Source organism: Trypanosoma equiperdum (genome assembly GCF_001457755.1).
Source record: "Trypanosoma equiperdum strain OVI genome assembly, contig: ctg_1292, whole genome shotgun sequence".
Classification (NCBI taxonomy): Eukaryota; Euglenozoa; class Kinetoplastea; order Trypanosomatida; family Trypanosomatidae; genus Trypanosoma; species Trypanosoma equiperdum.
The window spans coordinates 2071-20546 of NW_027123274.1; the positions used below are offsets into that span (position 1 = coordinate 2071).

The following is an 18476-nucleotide window of genomic DNA, read 5'->3' on the forward strand; positions in this document are numbered from 1 at the left end:
ACCCTGTCAAATTACACTTCTATGCCCACTCTTGTTTGTTCTCGCATTATATTCCCACAAAATGAATACTGAAGCAACAGCCACGTTAACAACTGGTGAGCACTAAAACTCTTTTTTTTTCCCCTTGCGACCCGTATGGAGCATGAGAGGGGGAGTGGGCTCACTTTGGCGCCGATGAAGAAGAAGCGAGGTCAACACCAACAACATGCCATACCAGGTAGTCAGAAGCGTGTAACTGGCACTCGCATCAAAAGAGGTCTCGATGAATTGTACAATCTGGATGCGGTGCCTCAGCAACAATCACAGGAAAGTCAACCTTCGCCTGGGCGAGTAAGCAAATGTAACGACAGGGGAAAGGGGAAAAGCTCCAAGGCCTCCTCTACGGCCGAAAATCCTTTGATGCGAAGTGCGGTACAAGGGATATCTACTAATGGTGAAAAGACTGCTGTATCGGTGGCACAGAGGAAGGAAGATGACGGACCCATTGTGGCAACTGCAATTATAAAAATGGCTGATACTTCTGAGTACTGTGGAAGTTCACCTCCCACCGTATTTGGCTACAATTGGGAAGAGTGGAAAAGTGTCAAACAACACCTGTTCAACCCAACGGAGACGGCTGGTTCGGCGGCGGCGCGGCGCAAGGCACTCGACCACATTGAGCTTGTGTGGAAGGCTCGCGCCCGTGAGGGTCGACCACTTCCTTCCTATGTGGAATCAACAGCAATGTTATTGGAAGCTGTTTCGCTTGATGAGAGCAACAAGATGTCATCAATAGCAATTACAGCACTCTACGGTGCCGTGATATCCCGAGCTGTCCACGTAATGACGGGTGAATTCGCGCGAGGCGCAGACGACACGTATCGAAAGAGAGCTCAGGCGATTGGCTTCCCTGAAGAAGCAGTGGAAGTACGTCAACGTGTGTCACACGGCGCTTTACCGTTATTAACGGAGTTACGCTGGGTTTGTGGATTGGTGTTGCAGTTCCTGTTTCATAACTACTGGTTAGAACAGGAACGGCATTTGCACTGTATGGAACAAGAGGAAAAGGAGGCAGAGGTGGAGGTGGAGAAAGTGAACAAAAATACAAGGGACGCACATAAAGTTGTATCCAACCACGCAACAGTGGAGGAGATGCGTTGGCTTCTTGATGCGCTTAGCGATGATTGTGAGGAAGACGAAGATACTCCGGGTGGAGATTCGTGTGAAGAATGTACTAACGACGGTTTTCATGATGCTGATACAATCCGTGTAGGTGATTGGACGCTCTCTTAGTTGAATAGTTGAATCTAACCGGAGACATGACGCACTGTGTGGGGTTTATATTTCGTTTAAGCGCTCCTTCACTGTGCAGCACCGAACACACGGTGGAAAAAAAACGATAATCTTAAGAATTTAAGAGTATTTGGGCTGGTAATGTTTGTTTGCTACACAAGGTTCAACCACGGCTTCTCATCTCAACTGTTTTTTTTTCTATTCCATTCCCTTTTAATTTTAGCATTGCTCGTTAGGAGATATCATAGTGGTGTCCAACACACGGTAGAAAGCTGTGCGGGCTGCATCGAAGAGGTTGACGTCATATAAATCCCAAAGCCACGCGCGTAGTGGCCGGTCAGGTTAAAAATAGAAAAAGACATCTTGGAAAGGAGGGAGGAAACAGAAAAGGCACGGCGAGGAGAGTACACTAACTGACAACCAGAAGGTAGCTATGGAGTTCGTTGCAGAGGCACATGGTTACCTCATCACGGGGTTAGCGCTGGATTCTCAGGGCGATCTGTTTGCTATTTGCTCATGCAGTGGTGAACTGCTACGGCTGAACAAGGAAGAAAATACGCTAGTTTCCATTATGGCCACAGAGGCATCACCGTATAACATAGCTATCGAGCCCAACAGCGGTAGCGTATTTATTACCGATCGCTCCGAGAACGCTATACTTAAGCTGGAGGACGCAGCTACTGTTAGGGCTGAGCAAGAACTTAGAGAGGGAAAGGACCAGGAATCTCAGGCTGCATATACTACAGTGCAGTATCTTAACGCATTTGAGGGTCGTTCGTTCCTTGGCCCCACTGCCATTGCCTTCAGCCCTAGCGGGGAACTATTCTTCACTGATGCTGGAGCAGAAGGGGACTCCTCCTTTTCCGACCCCGTGGGGGCTGTTTATCGCACGACGATGAATCATGAACACCTCGTACCGATCTGCACGCGCGGTCTCATACGTCCTTCTGCAATCGCCGTCGCACCCGACAACAGCGTGTACGTGTGCGAACAGGGCACAAATCGTGTCCTGCGTTTCGTGCAGCGAAGTACGTTCTATGTTGGCAATGTGTTTGCGCAGTTGCAAGGCGGCATGGGACCAAGGGCCATCGCAGTAAGTCCACGAGACGGTTCCGTGTTTGTCGCACAATATGACATCAGCGCCGTAGAAGCGCCAACTGAGGAAGGCGAAAGCGAAAAGGGGAACGAGGACGCTGGCGAAGGCGAAGGTGGGGACGACGGCAAGGTCCAGAACCAGAGCGCGCTCGAAAGTGCGGGTGAAGGAGGAATCATCACGGTGCTTGGAAGGGACGGGGATGTGCGGGGAATTGTGCGCACAATGCGGCCCTGCATAACTGCAATAGCACTGGATGCGAGTGGTGAAACGCTGTACGTCATGGAAGGAGATGAGGCGAACGGTAGTTCTAAGTTGTATAAACTGCAGGTTCTTCCTTTGGACGACCAGCAGTGTGGGGGTCAAGCGGAGTGATGTACCAAATAAATGGAATGTTTATTCCCATTCGGCACTCATATTTATTTATTATTTTTGTGCATGTACAGAGAGAAAACAAAAGTTGAGGGATCCCCCATGCAGAGTTTTGGGCACCTCCAACTAGACGAGAGCACTAATATCAGCAGTGGTGTTTTCATTAGAACGTGTCAGCTCGACGTTCCTGCAACTTGGCCCTCTTTTAATCTCAATCCACCTTTACTGAGGAACGCTTCTATCCCACCGCTCACTTGCTTGTGGGCCCGTCAACCCTCGCTCTACCTCCCCTTCCCCCCCTTCCACACGTTTACCTGTTTCATTGCCTCATCATATACTTGATTAGCAGATCCAATGGGGGAACAGGATGGGCTGAACAAGAAACCTCATTCTCATACCAGGGGTCGCGGCATCCTTCAACATAACAGCAGCCGCCGAGGGCCCCCTCTCGGACAGAATAGTACTAACAATAGAATCAGAGGAGGCTTCAAGGCAAATAGGGGGCGCTCCAGCACTTTCTCGTCACGTGGGGGTCAAGTGCCGGACGGCACGGTTCCAGCTGCGTACATTTCCCCCTTCCAAGCGTCGCGGCCGCAGAGCGGGCAGCATTCCGCCTCCGTTGTGCGCACAAGTGTTTCAGGACCCTCGCAGCAGCAAATACTCTTTTATTCCAGCGTCCAACGGCGCGGGGGTGTCTTTACCAAGACGGCACACGAGACCACCGCACAACTTGCGCGCACGGGCGTTCTCCCTAATTCGACCGCATTCCGCAAGCGGGCCCGTCACGCCATGGAAAGCAACGGAGATAAACCAGAAACCCTTGAGGAACGTTTTTCCAACTTGCAATCGGAGAAAACGGAGGTGGAGCTGCGCCAGGCGAAGAAACTTGTGAAGCGGAGCGGCATCAATCGCTTTGAGGACTGTGACAGCGACGGCGCGGATACATAAAAGGAAGTTCTTTCCTGTACCTGGTTCCAAGATTGATGGGGTAACAGCGTTGTTATTGTACCTTTGGAGCAGTGGTGGATCAGAGAATAAGAAGTCAATGTATCTCTGGCTTGTCCGTATTGTAAATGCCTTCATAACTCTCTACAGTACCGTTTTGTACCGTCACGAAGCATACGTGCTTCTCTTATATCATTTTTTTTTTCTTGAGTTCGAAGCCACCACGAAGTGAGGGACTACAGAGGATTAGTTCTACCCCTTCCCATTCAACTGTCCACGGGCTTTGGAAGGCCATCGTGGCGAGGGGGGCTGAGTTCTAGAGAACGAGTTCCCAGAGTCAGAGGCCACGGCGCCCTCAGGAGCATTAGTGGGACACACAGCACAAGGAAGACGTAAAGGGGTTGTCGGTAGAATAACTGGAAAAAAAATGGAGCCGGGACCGGAGTCGACAGGCTTCGACACTTCTAAATTTCTCCAGTTTCTTTTCGCCACACTCTTTCTCTTCGTGTGTGTTATGGTTCTCATCATGTATCAACACAAGCTGCTCAGCTTCGCCGTTCAGACTGTTCTGCGCTATTGTTTCTTGCCATCAACCTCACGAGTTCACCTGGGCGGTCTTCTTCTGTCTCCTCCCGGATGTCGGATATTCTTCCAGAATTTCTTTTATCAGGACGAGAACATGACACTACGTGTCACGGACGGTTACATTTCTTTTGTTTTTTGGGATTCTTGGTTTGGTGATCCCTCATGGGCAAAGGTGCGGGATTTCATGATGAAGGATGATCTGAAGGGAACACAGTGCTTGGCAAAGGTGAAAACGAAGTGGGTGCGTGGTGTAATTGTCGACGTTGAGCGGTCCAAGCGAAAATTACTCGTGCGTTTGGAAAGCGGGGAGCCGGTTAATAGAGAATCAGACCCCGCTCCTCTAGTCGACGATGAGAGGTTCAACAATTTGGACTGGGGCTCGGAGCTACATGAGATGGCTGATGTGGACGGTGCCTCAAATTCTGTGGTGGGACACAACGGTGATGAAAACACCAGCCATCGTAGCAGCTATAACTTGGAGCATAGTAGAGAAAGTCACAGAACAGTCCCCACCAGGCAGCGGGAGGTGAATGTATCATGTGCATCTATTCCCTCTACTAGCGCCCGAATGTTCTACGCACCAGATTGCCGTAACAGTGATGCCAATTCGAAAGGGGGTGGCGGTGACGGAAATTACAGCAGTGTTACCGCAGTCCATGTGGAACCTGAAGTGGGAATCAACGGTGAGCCACCCGAGTCTGTAAAGCTCCTTGACATGAGCTTGGTACGCATCCAAAAAAAATGTGGTAGGGTTCGTGTTCATCTTAACGGAATGGAACTCACCTTTTACAACGCCACGGGAAACTATCGAAAGAGTGAGACCGTGGAAAGAAGCGAACAGGAGAGGAAGCCGAGGCATAACGATTCAGTCTTCAAGAGTTTGTGGGGCATCTTCCGACCCCTTTGCAAAAGTGAGAATGATTCCACCGCTCCACGCGACCCCATGGAAGGGAGAGAACAGCGGCAGCACGAAGGGCTGGAAAGTGAGGAAGAAATGTCGAGCAGGGTAGAGGATACCGGTGTCGAGGATGTCTTTGACGGTGCGCGCACGCGAGCAACCGTGGAGCAGCACCGCCGGAAGAACACAAAGAGCATCATGCAACGCTTTTATGACTTCGTTGGGGCGGTGGAAGTGGAACTCTTCACAAGCTACGTGAACATTGGCGGTGCTGCCGCCGAGCACCCATATTTCCTCCGTGTTGGGTTTAAGCGGGCTGATGGTCTTAGCTATTTAGCTCAAGAAGGCGTTCCGAGCGTTGACATATGCCGTCTCGTCACGGAGGCAACGCTAGAGGAGTTGTGTGTCCGCTGGTTTCCCATGAAAAGTACTGAGGAGCAGCATGAGCCAAGAAGCGTGTGGGACAAGTGGCGGGATTCTTTCTTGCTATACTGCGAAGGTGTGCCACCAGAGCAAAAACCAGAGCCCCTACTCGACGAGCCCGCCGTCCTGATTAAGGACTATGGGACAATCATCGGTGACAAGGAGGAATCATCGGCCCACCTCGTTTACTATCGCGACTTCCCCAACGTTTACGCTGGGGAAGAAGTCAGTTGTCAGTCTGATTTGCCAAAATCGGGTATTGAACTTCTTATTGATACACCAGACTTGTGCCATGGACCGTGGTCCAATTTTTCTATAATGCAGTTGAAAGAATATTTCGTACCCAATACATACCAGTCGGTTGAGTCACTCAAATTTGAACTAGGTAAGAAACGACCTCACGGATGCTTTGAGATTTACATCGAGCTCCTACGTGAGACGTCTCTCATCATACCGTTTAAGCGGAAGACCATCGCACCTACTCCGCCTTTTGGGTTGTGCGACTCGGGTCGGAAGGGGATGGTAGCTGTAACGCTTGGGCGTGGTTCATCGTATGTGCAAAAGCTGAAAAATCCCCTCCCCCACGAAGAGAAACAGTGCATGGAGAGCTTACTAACGGGGTTGGATGTGTTGGTTGCGACCAATGCGATACAGGAGGAGAGCGCGGTGTGCATGAGCATGGACAAAATTGAGCTTTTCGTTGACAAACTTAGTGACAAACCGTACAATGGGCGCAAATTGTGGAACATTCTCCCTGTAATGGAAAATGCAGAGGTGTGGTGGCACATGGATTATATAAGCTTCTTCGGCGACCTCTGTCTTGACTGGCTATTTGTGCCGCACATGTACCATGGAAAGCCCTTCACAACTGAAGAATACAACACGTATAAGTTATTCGTGGAGGAATTTATACCAACCGTCAGGAGGTTTGAGTGTATCTTTGCAGGAACTTTCAAAATTCACCTGAATGGTAACATGCACAATGCCATTTACAGCGAAAACATCAATGACAAAGCGGCGAACGTATTCTTAACGCTGTCCACGAAAACTGGTGGTTACATGTTTGTGACGGTGCCTTCAGATTCGTATCTTCTGAGTTCCGTCACGGAAGTGCGGCGGCCGTTCGAGATATCAGTGTCAGGCATCGAGCTGTTTCTGTCGGTGCCTCACAGTCACCCGCTGCACGAACTTGTCGACATTTCCAGTCCATTTGGCTGCGTTGACAAACTATTTGTGAAAGGTTTGCACACGGTCAACGTACCCAATCAAACTGTACCACAAGACATGGACCCGATAGATCCCGAGACGGGGCAAAGTAAGTTGAGGAACTATTTGGACTACGAATTTGACATAACGGGAGTGCGCGGTCATCTAATGGCGCCGCATATCGCCACTTTCACAGAGTTGTTTGAAAACTTATTTGGAGGTTCCTCATGTGTAGTGCGACCAGACGAGCTTTTCTGGCCACTGTCCAAAATTCACCCAAAAATTAACACGCCGAAAAACGTCCGTAGTGCCTTCCACACGTACCTTCAGAAGGACCAACCTCCTACCAATAGTTTGGACTTCAACACAACGGTCAAATTCACTGACATTGACGTCACGCTGCGGACGGGAGAAGCTAAATCTCCCCAAGTGAACCTGCGCTTCAGCACGCTAGATATTACCGTAATGAGACAGGCTAGTGTGACAGACATAGGCCTTACAATATCCCCAATATACGGTCGTCTTCCTGCTCCTCTTACGGGGGACCTTGCAGACTCTACATTCCTGTGTTGTGGTGATGTTTCATTGGGTATTGTAAGGCACTTTGGGCTCCCGCCATTGCGAACTTTATTTTACAGTGCGTCCGAATGCGTTGTAGATGGCATCTCCTTCTATATGACTGTGGAGCAGGTGGCATTGCTAACAGAGTTATTTACGACCCTCAGGAAACAATTCTTTAAGAGCGATGAGGGCCTGCTTGCAGAAATTGAAAAGGCACGAACCGTAGCAGCGTATTCTGCGGACAACTGCGTACTGACCACGCCCGCACAGGGAGGGAGGCGGCGTGTACCCACAAGTGGGAGGCCGCCGGCATGCTTCAGACGCGTGCGAACTTCCTCCCTACTACCCAGGCCGCGGGGAGAGGAAAACGCAAGGTGTAAAGCCGCACGCTTAACGCTTATTCGATTTCTCACCCACGGTGGGCCGTTTCTGAAGATTCCCTTCTCCGAACTAGTTCCCGCAGTTGTGGCAAGTGGATTTCAGGAGTTTCTTGAGCAATTGGACGAGGCAGAGGACTCTGCAAAGGACTACGCAATTCATACGATACTCGTATCAATACCTTCTGTACAGGGTTGTGTGGCTGTGGGTCCTGACAATTACTTTGAGGTAAAGTTTCCATCAGGCGTCCAGCTGGTTTCAACCACCAAGAATGATCTCAACTCCAATGTGCGTACAACAGCCGCCCTCCGTGGTATTGAATTGTGTGGATATTGCCGGAGTAGCAACCACAACATCAAAGATGAGACAAGCCCCTTTGCTGAGGTGTTTCGTCTTGAAACATCACTTCATGTACAGCGCAGCGTCGCCTACCCTTTTGACAAAGGGCTCGAAATACACAGGAAGAAGCAGCGCCACTTCGTGTTTGAACACGACACAGACAGGTTCTTTACGTCAGCGCTTGCTCACGTGCGCAGGCCATGCATGCGGGACGAAAGTTTACAGGACTCAAAAGGGGGGGCTGACGACCCGCACTTGTCCTTCTTTCTGAAAGGGGAAGAGGAAGAAGGAGACGAAAGGGAGCTGCGGAGTGCAGGGGTACTTCACAAATTACCAGTGTATAATCAAGATGGAAAGAACGGAGGAGACTCAGTGGAGGACTGCAAGAATGAAGACGGACCCACGGAGGCCACGCACCACCAGGGATGCGAGGGCACCGCAGCACCTCCTCAACAACTTAAGTGCTCAGGCAGAGAAGCGGAACAATCAGCTGGAAATGTATCCACACTAACGAACACCAGAATGGGCATACCTGCGGGTGGAAGCTCGCTGGTTGAAAGTGACGAGAGCGATGGAACGAGTTTCAATAAAAGCGAAACGAACGCCTTCGCTACATGTGTGTCACAAACAGACGAGCTACTCTCCTATAGTGATGAGGATGATATGATGAAAGAGCTGTGTGAAAGCGATGATGTCTTTGAGCGCGGCATCTGTAGCACCAGCCACACCCCTGACGATGAGTTCAGTAGGCGGGTGGACCACCTTCCGGATGAGTGCAATGACTTGATAACCAACTCACTGGATTGTGTGTCGTCAGTGTCTGCATCGCCAAGAGCGTCGGAGGGTAATACTACGTTGAGTCGAAAGCTAATCACTTCCACACACTTCTTGCGCCGATTCTCCTTTGACCGTCCGGATTCCCAGAAAGACACGCCCGATGGGTGTGACAACACGGCGCATAACAAGCGTGTGATCGCGAGGGATCGAACCCACTTCCGGGCACCGATGCCCACAGTGGGTTTCGTTCCCTCGAAAAGGCCACCCACAACCCCGACACTTCGTATGCTGCAGCGAACAGTTGATGCATGTAACGGCAATGTTGGTGGCGAAGGTGAGAGTGCCTTCTGGAGTGCCGAGGGGGCGGGAATGTGGGCGAAGCGGACTGCCGATAACCGCAAACGCTCGCAGGAAGGCACCACGTCCAAACAGATGCATGTTGAATTCTTGGCACCACTAAACTGCCTTGTGGCACAAGACTTTGTGGAAAAACTACTCTTCGATGCGAACACAAGGCTTCAGTCCGTGTTTGCCACACATAACCTTTATTCTTCACTGGATGGAGGAGAAACAGCAGACACTGCAGCGGCCCCAATGTTGCCGGTGAGGCATATGAGGCAGACAAGTGGTTTGAAGGGGATGCGGAACTTGATTAAAAGTTCATCGACTCCCGCTGAGAAGGAGATGAAGAATCTGTTTGCACGCAAGCAGCCAAGCCGAAATCGCGCGCATCAGAAGCGCTGGTATTCTGAAGTGGATATCTGGAGCGTCTGCATTCCATCCACACGAATAAGTGTTGTGACAGATTTTCCACTGCCCTCAGATAATGTGGTGCACGATGCCCGGGCACGTGGCGTTTACAGCACGCAGTTATGCGCGCGGTCGGCACAAGTGGTGATGCAACAAACACACCCACCGCCACGTGCTACAAGGCAGGATGAGACGAAAACGTTTTCGTTGTCCACCACGTGTTCATCTCTCGCTGTCATCACCCAGATCGAGCACGAACCCCTCCTTCGGAGCGATAACCCGTTTGTGAGGGTCCCAGGGATTGATTATGACAGAAAGGACACACTCGCCGTCTTATACTTTACTTCGATTCGTGGCCGCATGCGCCATCAAAACACGCAGGGTATACAAAACGGTATCTACCATTTATCCGTAGACACTATCGCCCTTCACGCCGCTCGCGACTTCTTCTTCTACTTGCACTCTACACTGGCGTTGTGGGAACGACTTAATGGAGCTTGGTGTGCACAAGAATATCCTCGCTGGTACCGTGGGCGACCTTCACCAGAAACCTGGAGCAGCCACAACGATGACAACGAGGCCCGTGAGGGGAGTCACGGTGCGCCGGGAAGCTCTGTGGCGCACTTTGAACATTTACATTCTGCTGTACCAACGACCCGGAACTATGGCATTGAAGGCAGTCGCGTCTTTCAGGGTGTGGGGTCCATACGGGTTGTCCGTTTGGAACTCTTAGACGTGTCCCGCGACGGTCACTACTTGCGCGTGGACACGCGCTGTCCCAACGTGGTCGAAATAAGCCGACTGCAAGCGAAGTTTGTCGTGCGGGTACCAATGAAGCGCGCGCACGACCCCCTGTCCGTCCCATCGAGGCCCCTTGTGAGGCAGAATTCTTCGGTGACATTGAGCTCCAGTGAAGTGTGTTCAGGGTTTGTGCCGAGTCAGGAATGGAAGCGTCGACCACCCCAACTCAGTACGGTGCAGATTCAATTTATTGGCGAAGTGGAGCATGCCGTGGCGAGGTGTTTTCCCTCACTATTGCATATCATGGGAGCGGTAAAGGGGAGCGAATGGGTAGCGGATTCGCCAATAGAAATCATATCTGAATCTAAGTGTTCCAAAACCCCGAATGATGAGGGAGGCTCACCAGAAGTGGATTGTGGATTCTCTAGTCAACCTCGGGCAGACGCGGCGAATGATTGTAACCAGGTGACATTTAGAGGGAGCTTTGCACTCGGTAACATTGATGTGTGCATGATTCAGTCCGAAATGAACTTTCTCCAAATAAAGGGTACTGGGCTCGCGGGGTTTGGGGAAGCGCGGGCAGAAGCTATCAACTCGCGGGAGTGCGTGAAGACGCATGTTCTAACAGAAGCATTCTCTGAGCGGATTAAACGGCAATTACGTGCATGGGCGGACAGAGCCCGCACAGCCGCCCCCAAGGGTCACTATCCCACTCCTCCTTCCGTGACACCTCAGCTGCGTATGAAAAATAGCGGGTTCTTCGCAGCGGAGACCATGAGGCTGCAATACGTTGCAGACGTGGTAGCACCTTGTACAGATGGGTTTGAAGTTATCGATTATGAGGAGGTGAGTGAGAAAACTCACCGTCAGGATCCGCGCGTCTTCGTTGCGAGCACTAAACAGCTTCGGGTTGACATGCACCATGCTGAACAAGAAGGCCCTCGGGGTAGTGCCGAAGGGTGTAAAACGGACCCACCAGACACCAGTTGGGTAGCTGACAGCTCTGAAAAAGGTGAACAGGTCAATGTGCAAGTGGACATTGGAAGTGCGGTGCTATCACTGCCATATCGACCGAAGGCTAGTGAAATTGTGCAGCCGCAACTTCAACAGTGGGTTCACGAATGGCTGGGCCCGTCGGTACTACAAACAATGTACACTTCGCAGACGGTTTTGGCCGGCGGCTATCACCTCGGGGTGAGACCACAGAGCAAGATATATGCATGCTGCTGTTCTTTGCGAGTTCGTGACGCGCTTCTGCAGAGTGACCTTCCACAAAATATGACTTCTAACCTGACGATTCCCCTTGCGTCGCTTTTCTTGAATGCCTCCTCAGAGGGGCGATTGGCACTAAAGGGGCATTTGCATCCCACCAAACTATCATCGTCCAGCCCAACGTCTGGAAGACACACAATGAGTCTGCCAAATATTTTCGTTTTCTACAACAGTGATCGGCTAAGGCGTTCGGGCATGTGCCTGACAGAAACCGTGGAAGTGACCGTGTCTCCCATCATCGTTAGTCACTTGCTTTTTATTTTCAACCGGGCGTCGACCGTACGCTCAACCCTTACAAAGATTTTCAAACCAGGAGAAGCCGAACAGGTGGATCCACAGCAAAAAGTGGGAAATTTAAATCTTCAAGACAACCAGAGGAGAAAGAGTAACTTTTTACTGCTGGTCGAAGGACTCCGCATATCTTATCTCACCTCCATGACTAACATGCGCTTTTCCGCCTGGCGGTTAAAGGGGAGGATGTACACAACCGAGGATGATGACTTGTGCAGGTCCCATATGACTCTGAAAGTCGCGAATGTGCAGGTCGCCCTTGTGGACCGTGATGACTATGATCAACTTCAAACCTTCCTTCACCAGTCGGAGTACCTTCAGAAACGTGCGGAGAGCTCGAGTGGGAGATCTTCGAAAGAAAAACTGATGTCGTCTTCGTTGCCAAATTCACTGGATCAGGAACGAAAGCGGTCGATCAGCACGCTCAACGGGTTTATATGGGGTCTATTCGAAACGTCTCTCACATTGTCCACTGGGCGGAGTGATACAAATGAACTCCACTCAGCACTTAAAAGCATTGCTGCAACTGCGCCTGTGAGAACCTCTGTAAGTCTTCGCAGTTTGGGGAACGTGGGCAATACCGCCACTCGCTGGAACGTGGCCATATTTTCACCGCTTCTTATCGCCCGCGTTGGGTTAGCTCAACTGTTGCAGCAATCAATTGATGAGGCGAAGGAACTGGCGGACAAAATGCACCGAGCTGCAAGGCGCGAAAGTCGGAAATACCACCGTCAACTCGCAAAATCCGCTGTGTATCAGCGTTTAACGCGCTTAGAGCGGCGGGAAAGCCAACAAATGCTTAGCACACAACGTCAACAGGTAGAGCGCCTTATTGCGTTAACAAACAATGTAATACCAGGGCAAAGTGGGGCAAGTCAGCGACGCGCTTCAATTGCGCTTTCGGTGGAACCAAGTTGTGAGGACGTGGTGGAGGGAAGTATATTCCAAACCACCTCCGACCATAAGTTCTTCGTGACGATGACTAATTTTCTTGCTGTTGTCCCGTTTGGGGACGCGCCTTATCGTACAATATTGGAGGGCACCACCGACGCCTCCCACCGTGGATGCCCCAGTGATGTTTTATTAAACCGCAAGGACTTTGTTCCGACTATGGCGATGAAGGTGAAGGTGGAGGGCACTACTGTTGTGTGCCGAGCCCTCATGTCACAGCAGCGAGTGCCCCTGTTGCCAACCAAATCAGTAGGGGCACTGCGAAGCGACGGTATCGGTGCTTTTTTGGGTGCCACTGATTCTTCCACAGGGACGAGGCAGATATTTACGTCGAAGTTTATGCTTAGTGATGCGCACTTTTACTGCAGTGACGGCTCACCGCTTGAGCGAGGCACATCAGCCAAAAGTGTGCTCAGCAGCACGCACGTATTCGGTGGTATTGGTACCCTCACGAGCCCCGGGAAGGGAGAGTACCGTAATTCGCTTTCGAAGGTATCGTTCAACTCTATTGAAATACCTTTGCATATCAACAGGTGTGGAAGGAGCGTGAGCATTGGGTCGGTAATGGATATGAGTGCCCCGCAGATCTCCGTGTCCACACAAACTGCAAGCATCCTCAGCCAGTTCACGAATGAGATGTCGACCAAGTCTCTTTCTTCCGTCTTCCGGCACCGCGAAGGCGGCGCGGACGCGAAGACAAAATCAGCAGAGGTGATTGCAGAACCGTCTGGTATACATACAGCATCTGGTGGTCCCGAGAGATATAGGCGGGAAAGAGGAAGGAGGACACATCATACTGATCCAGAGTGCCCAGTAACTAGTGTGCTGCAACAGGCTGAACTGACGCCCATATTGTACAACTTTGACGTGACGGCACGTCTTGAAGCGGGTGAAATGTATGTTTACTCTATTCAAAGAGGTACCGCAACCAACACTAATGCGTCATCGCAGCAACTGGGAAGCACAGTGAACAAGGTAAACCGAACCTCAAAACGACAGGTGAAATTCAAACCCATTGCACCAGGCGGAGAAGCCGAGTTTCCGGGTAGTCCAAGGGTTCCGAGCGGACTTGCAGCCAAAAAGCTGATGTCTGTTCTACTTAAGATACCTCTCCCCGAAGTGACAGCAATGGTAATGGGAAGCTATGGTGGGAGCATGGCAGACGAAGAGCGACTTATCGCCCGCGTGGAGATAAGGGAAAACACAATCGAAATAGATCCCTCCATAATTTCACTAGCCCACGAGATTGAGGAATGGGAGGTGATACAGGCTCGCGATAGTGCAGAGCACGTTGCCAATACACTGAAACTTGTCAAAGGGTGGGAGAGGGATGAAGAAATAAAACATCTCGCCCGCTACTCCACTGTTGCAGATGTGGCGTTGCCGCTTCCCCGCGCGTTCCTGTCCGTGCTATCAAATGCAGAATTACAATCAAAGAAGGCAGTAGCGCACCAAAATTTGGGACGCTTGGGGAACTCTCACCAACCAAAGACAACATCACCACCTTCGCTACAGGATCAAGAGAAAAGGCTTCAGCATGGGCACGAGGATGCGCCAACAAATCATAGTGATGGGAAACGGAAATTACTTAGTGTGCAGATCCGTGTTACAGAGTTCCGTCTTGTGCTAACCACAGAGCCCGCGTCAAACATAAGCTTCACCCTTTCCCTTGATGATCGAGTGGGAAGTGTTGATTTCTTTATAAAGCGGATTCAGACACCATCTACTACGTGGATTGAGGATGTACCAGTGTACAGCCCTCCTGTTGTTCTACTACTACTATGTGTCCGCCGTCTGCGTGTGGAATGTCAAGCCAAGATGGAGGTGAAGTCCGTGGAAATGTATCTGCAAGAAGTGGAAGCGCAAGCAGCACTACAACAGCACGATAATGCTCTGGTGCTCACGAACGTCTACGTACACCTTCCAAGAGATGCATCAAGTAGCGGAAAGATGGAGCTGACGGTGCGCGCTCCATACGTGTCGCAGATGTTCATTTTTCAGGCGTTGTGGCAGCGTAGTTTATTAGAGTCACTGGCCAGCATAAACCGCATTTTTGATCGGGGTGCTGCCATCTTCAGGGAAAAAATGAAGGCCAATCCGTATATCCGGCGGCGCGGGGTTGCTACAAAGCAGGCGGAGAGGTCGTTAGTTGTTGCTGTTACGGGATCACACGGAAATGTGCGGGTCGACTTGGGGTCTGGTAACGCCCATTTGGTGTCTGTGGGGAGCATGAGCCTCGCACTGGTGATAGCACAGTCGTCCATTGATCAGGCGCAAAAGGTATGTATCGACGCTTCGGTGAGGAGCATCATGCTCCGCTCAGAGGGAGTTCTTTCCGGCGTGGCGAGGGTTGACACAATATATTTAAAGGGATTCTCTCTATCTAATAGTGGTGGATCAACCAAGGTCGTGCGGTCCCCTGCAGGGCGGACGTTCCGATACTTGCTTTGTGCGCAGAAGTTGCATGCTGTGTTCAAGGAACGGCAACTGAGGGACTTACTCGAGGGCCAGGTTGGGGAAATTATCCTCAACTTCATGGACAGCACGGGCGAAGGGGTTGCGACAAACGTGAGGCTGGACGTATCCTTGAGCCGCAGTAACGTAGTCATAACGCCCAGTACGGCCCCCACTTTCGTGCGTACGTTTACCGATTGGTGTAATATTGTCGCGGAGCAGAGTGCGGCAGCGAAAATGAAGTTGGCGAAATTGGGCATGGAGACGGGCCACACCTCACCAGAAGAGGATAAGGGAGAAAGTGGTCGCCTTGCTGAGCAGGAAGTTGGATTCCATGCTTCTGGAACTCGCGCCGGTAGAGGGTCAAGCAGTCGAGAGGGTCGACCACCCTTGCATGACAATTTCAATATCACGCCATCGTTCGTTGCGATACCCGAAGAAGAAGAACAGGGTCAAGATAAGGTCATTAAAAGCAAGGATGGGACGTGCAGCAGTAGCAATAGTGATGCAGAGAGCACTTCCTATATTCCATTTATGGGCAACAAACTCACTCGTATTCCCTGCGGGTCAATAGAGGTTGTGCTTGATCGCTCTTCCATCCTTCTTGGCAACGCCTCGGGCGGTGTGGATAAGGCAGGTTGCATCATAGCGACATTCCCGCATGCAACCTTGTCGTTTGCGGAGTGTCCAAGCGAAGAGGACACTGTAGTCAAGCGGGTGTTAGAAATTAATACAAACAACATGGAGCTTTATCGACCCGGAGCAACGAAGGTGCTTATTCTTGGTTTCCACGGCATCAACAGGTATGAATTCTACACTCGTCAGAAAGTTGGAAGCAGTGAAGTGGGTTATGTGATGACCCTCCATCAAGTGCACCCGTGGACAGGTAATCCTGGTTTGCAGGATTTCCAGGAATTAATTCAACTCGTCCGATCCTTCAAGGCGACGAAGAAGACCAAACCATTCCAGCGCTTCGGCGAGATTGATGACATGTGGAACGCACCTGAAGGCTCGATGCCGATGACACCACCGGGGGCGGATAACAGAGCCCCAACCAGCACAGCTGTTGTAGAGGAGGAAGGGGAGAGAGGAGGCGTCGATGCGGATATCGCCATCTCTAGTTCCAGTGTAACTGGGCTTGTAGCCACTTCATTGTCTGATATGAGTTCAAGAAAAGGCAAGAAAGCTGTGGACAAGCGCTATATGAAACCGCTGCGCAATGTGCAGTTTGCCCCTCAGTTACGCTTCGGTGGTGCAGTTGCTGTGAACGTTGATGTAATCCTCAATTGGTTTGGTATAACTAAGAATATGCTCCCTCATATAATCCACACCAAAGCTTGTGATGTATTGGAGGGCGTTCTTTGCTTTCTTGAGGGAGTTGCTGCGGGCCGCACCAGAAAAATTAAAGAATCCTAGTTATTGCTGACTGGCAGGGTACTCACTTATTCACCATCTCCCTCCATGGTCGGTAAACACGTGCCTTCAAAAAGAGTGTTTCCGGTTGCTGTATGTTGTAACGTTATTCGTTTTCGCTACTTATCTATTTTTTTCCGATCGATTTGTTATATATATATATATATATTCTTATCGTATTTCTTCCCCTACCTCCCCCGCACGCAGGGTTTTTGCCTGCCTGCTCTGCGAAACCACCTTGAGTGGTGAGTGAAGTGTGAATTAACATATTTTTTATTTTGCATCTGATCGTTGGTGTTCAGTTACTTGTTTCGCCGATGTACGTGGACGCTTCTCGAAGAGACGACGCCGCGTCGGGCTGATCGTAGTGCTCCTATTTAGTATTTCGCCCTTTCACTCCCATTTTACGCCCGTTGCTCGTCCTGTTTGCACCCAATCCTATGGTCTCCTTTTGTTATTCCACCTTCATTTAGTACAATGCTGAGGATTACGCTCCTAGTAGTTGGTAGGGCGCCACCAGTTATTGGATGCACGCGCAAGGCCCGTTACGCTGGTATTGACGACAACCCCACAATTACCTACAAGCCGTGGGACACGACGGAGCCCCTCATGGCGGATTACGGCTGGACAAGAGGGAAGTTGCCAAAGTTTCGCGCCCGCAGCCCTTTCCACCGGCAACAAATCGCCCGTCGCATGGTCACAGAAATGATTCGAAAGGATTACTGCATTGTTGGAGGCGCACGTGCCCCAGCGCTGCGAATTTTAGCAGACCACGTGGTGGAACTCGCGAAGGCGGGCGACACGGACTCGCGGCAGCAGCTTGCATATTTTCTGCATGACCCCCTGATGGTGGATAAGGCCTTTGATGAATACCCGCGTCGGTTCAAGGATATGAACGCGAAATATGCCATGATGACGCGCCTCAAGAGTCGCCGCCGTACCGACGCAGTGGCCATGTATTTCGTCGAGTACAAGAACCGGGATATGAGTGACAATCACAAGGGCGAAGACTACAGCGCAGGACCGGAGCGTTTTTTCCTCCCACCACGTATTGTGGAAACGGAAAAGGGCATTCAGCGTCCACCGCACATGCAAATGGCATTTGATCGTTGGGCAAGCAAATTCAAAACAGAAGAGTTTCACCATTGGTGGCGTCTCCGCCACGCGAAGCTGCGGTACTGGGGTGTGCGGAATGTGCCGCATCCAAGCGATGTTGATCCTCTATGGACAGAGAAGGAGGAAGAGGAATGGCATAACGAAATGCTTGCAAACACGGGGGAATATGAAGACTTGGATCTTGACGATGAAAGCTACACAGCGGCGGGTGAGGGGGGGGAGCCGTCCCCCGCCGGGGATGGTCCGCAGCCACAGCGAGTCGGATGAAAAATGCAGTTGTTTGGAAAGCGTTTCATCTGATTGAGCCTGGCCGCGATGAAGAGCATCGGTAACTGAAGTGAATTGGGATTATGTGGAATCTTCTGCGCGTCGTAGACGATTTCTTACGTCTCTCTGCTATCGTTCTCTACATTTTCTTTTTTTGTTCGCGTACGCAACGTGCCTTCGTAACATCGTCTTCAACTTCCCTACTTGCGAAAGTGTGGACAATGCCCTGTCTTTACTTCATTAGCTCTCTTTGTTTTAGTGTAGAGGCGGGAAAGGAGGAGAGAGTTTAAGTTTGTTGCCGGTGGAACCAGGTGAGTAGTAGTCATTTAGAGAAAAGGGTTTGCCGGAATATATATATATATATATATAAGC

General features: G+C 50.8%; 5 protein-coding genes across 5 annotated transcripts; all 5 read left to right on the forward strand.

Moving 5' to 3' along the window:
• Nucleotides 1–135: 135 nt before the first annotated feature.
• TEOVI_000656700 (Las1-like, putative) lies at nt 136–1272 on the forward strand (the record flags this gene model as incomplete). The annotated part of the gene is made up of 1 exon (XM_067221011.1): nt 136–1272. One exon carries the CDS (start codon nt 136–138, stop codon nt 1270–1272), a length of 1137 nt encoding a protein of 378 aa, XP_067077112.1.
• A 433-nt stretch (nt 1273–1705) lies between these two features.
• Nucleotides 1706–2740, forward strand: TEOVI_000656800 (SMP-30/Gluconolaconase/LRE-like region, putative; the record flags this gene model as incomplete). The annotated part of the gene is made up of 1 exon (XM_067221012.1): nt 1706–2740. One exon carries the CDS (start codon nt 1706–1708, stop codon nt 2738–2740), a length of 1035 nt encoding a protein of 344 aa, XP_067077113.1.
• A 351-nt stretch (nt 2741–3091) lies between these two features.
• Nucleotides 3092–3685, forward strand: TEOVI_000656900 (uncharacterized protein; the record flags this gene model as incomplete). Its single annotated transcript, XM_067221013.1, has 1 exon — nt 3092–3685. One exon carries the CDS (start codon nt 3092–3094, stop codon nt 3683–3685), a length of 594 nt encoding a protein of 197 aa, XP_067077114.1.
• A 424-nt stretch (nt 3686–4109) lies between these two features.
• TEOVI_000657000 (uncharacterized protein) lies at nt 4110–16724 on the forward strand (the record flags this gene model as incomplete). The annotated part of the gene is made up of 1 exon (XM_067221014.1): nt 4110–16724. The coding sequence occupies one exon, from the start codon at nt 4110–4112 to the stop codon at nt 16722–16724; it is 12615 nt and encodes a 4204-aa protein (XP_067077115.1).
• A 474-nt stretch (nt 16725–17198) lies between these two features.
• Nucleotides 17199–18104, forward strand: TEOVI_000657100 (50S ribosomal protein L17, putative; the record flags this gene model as incomplete). Its single annotated transcript, XM_067221015.1, has 1 exon — nt 17199–18104. One exon carries the CDS (start codon nt 17199–17201, stop codon nt 18102–18104), a length of 906 nt encoding a protein of 301 aa, XP_067077116.1.
• Between the last annotated feature and the right edge of the window lie 372 nt (nt 18105–18476).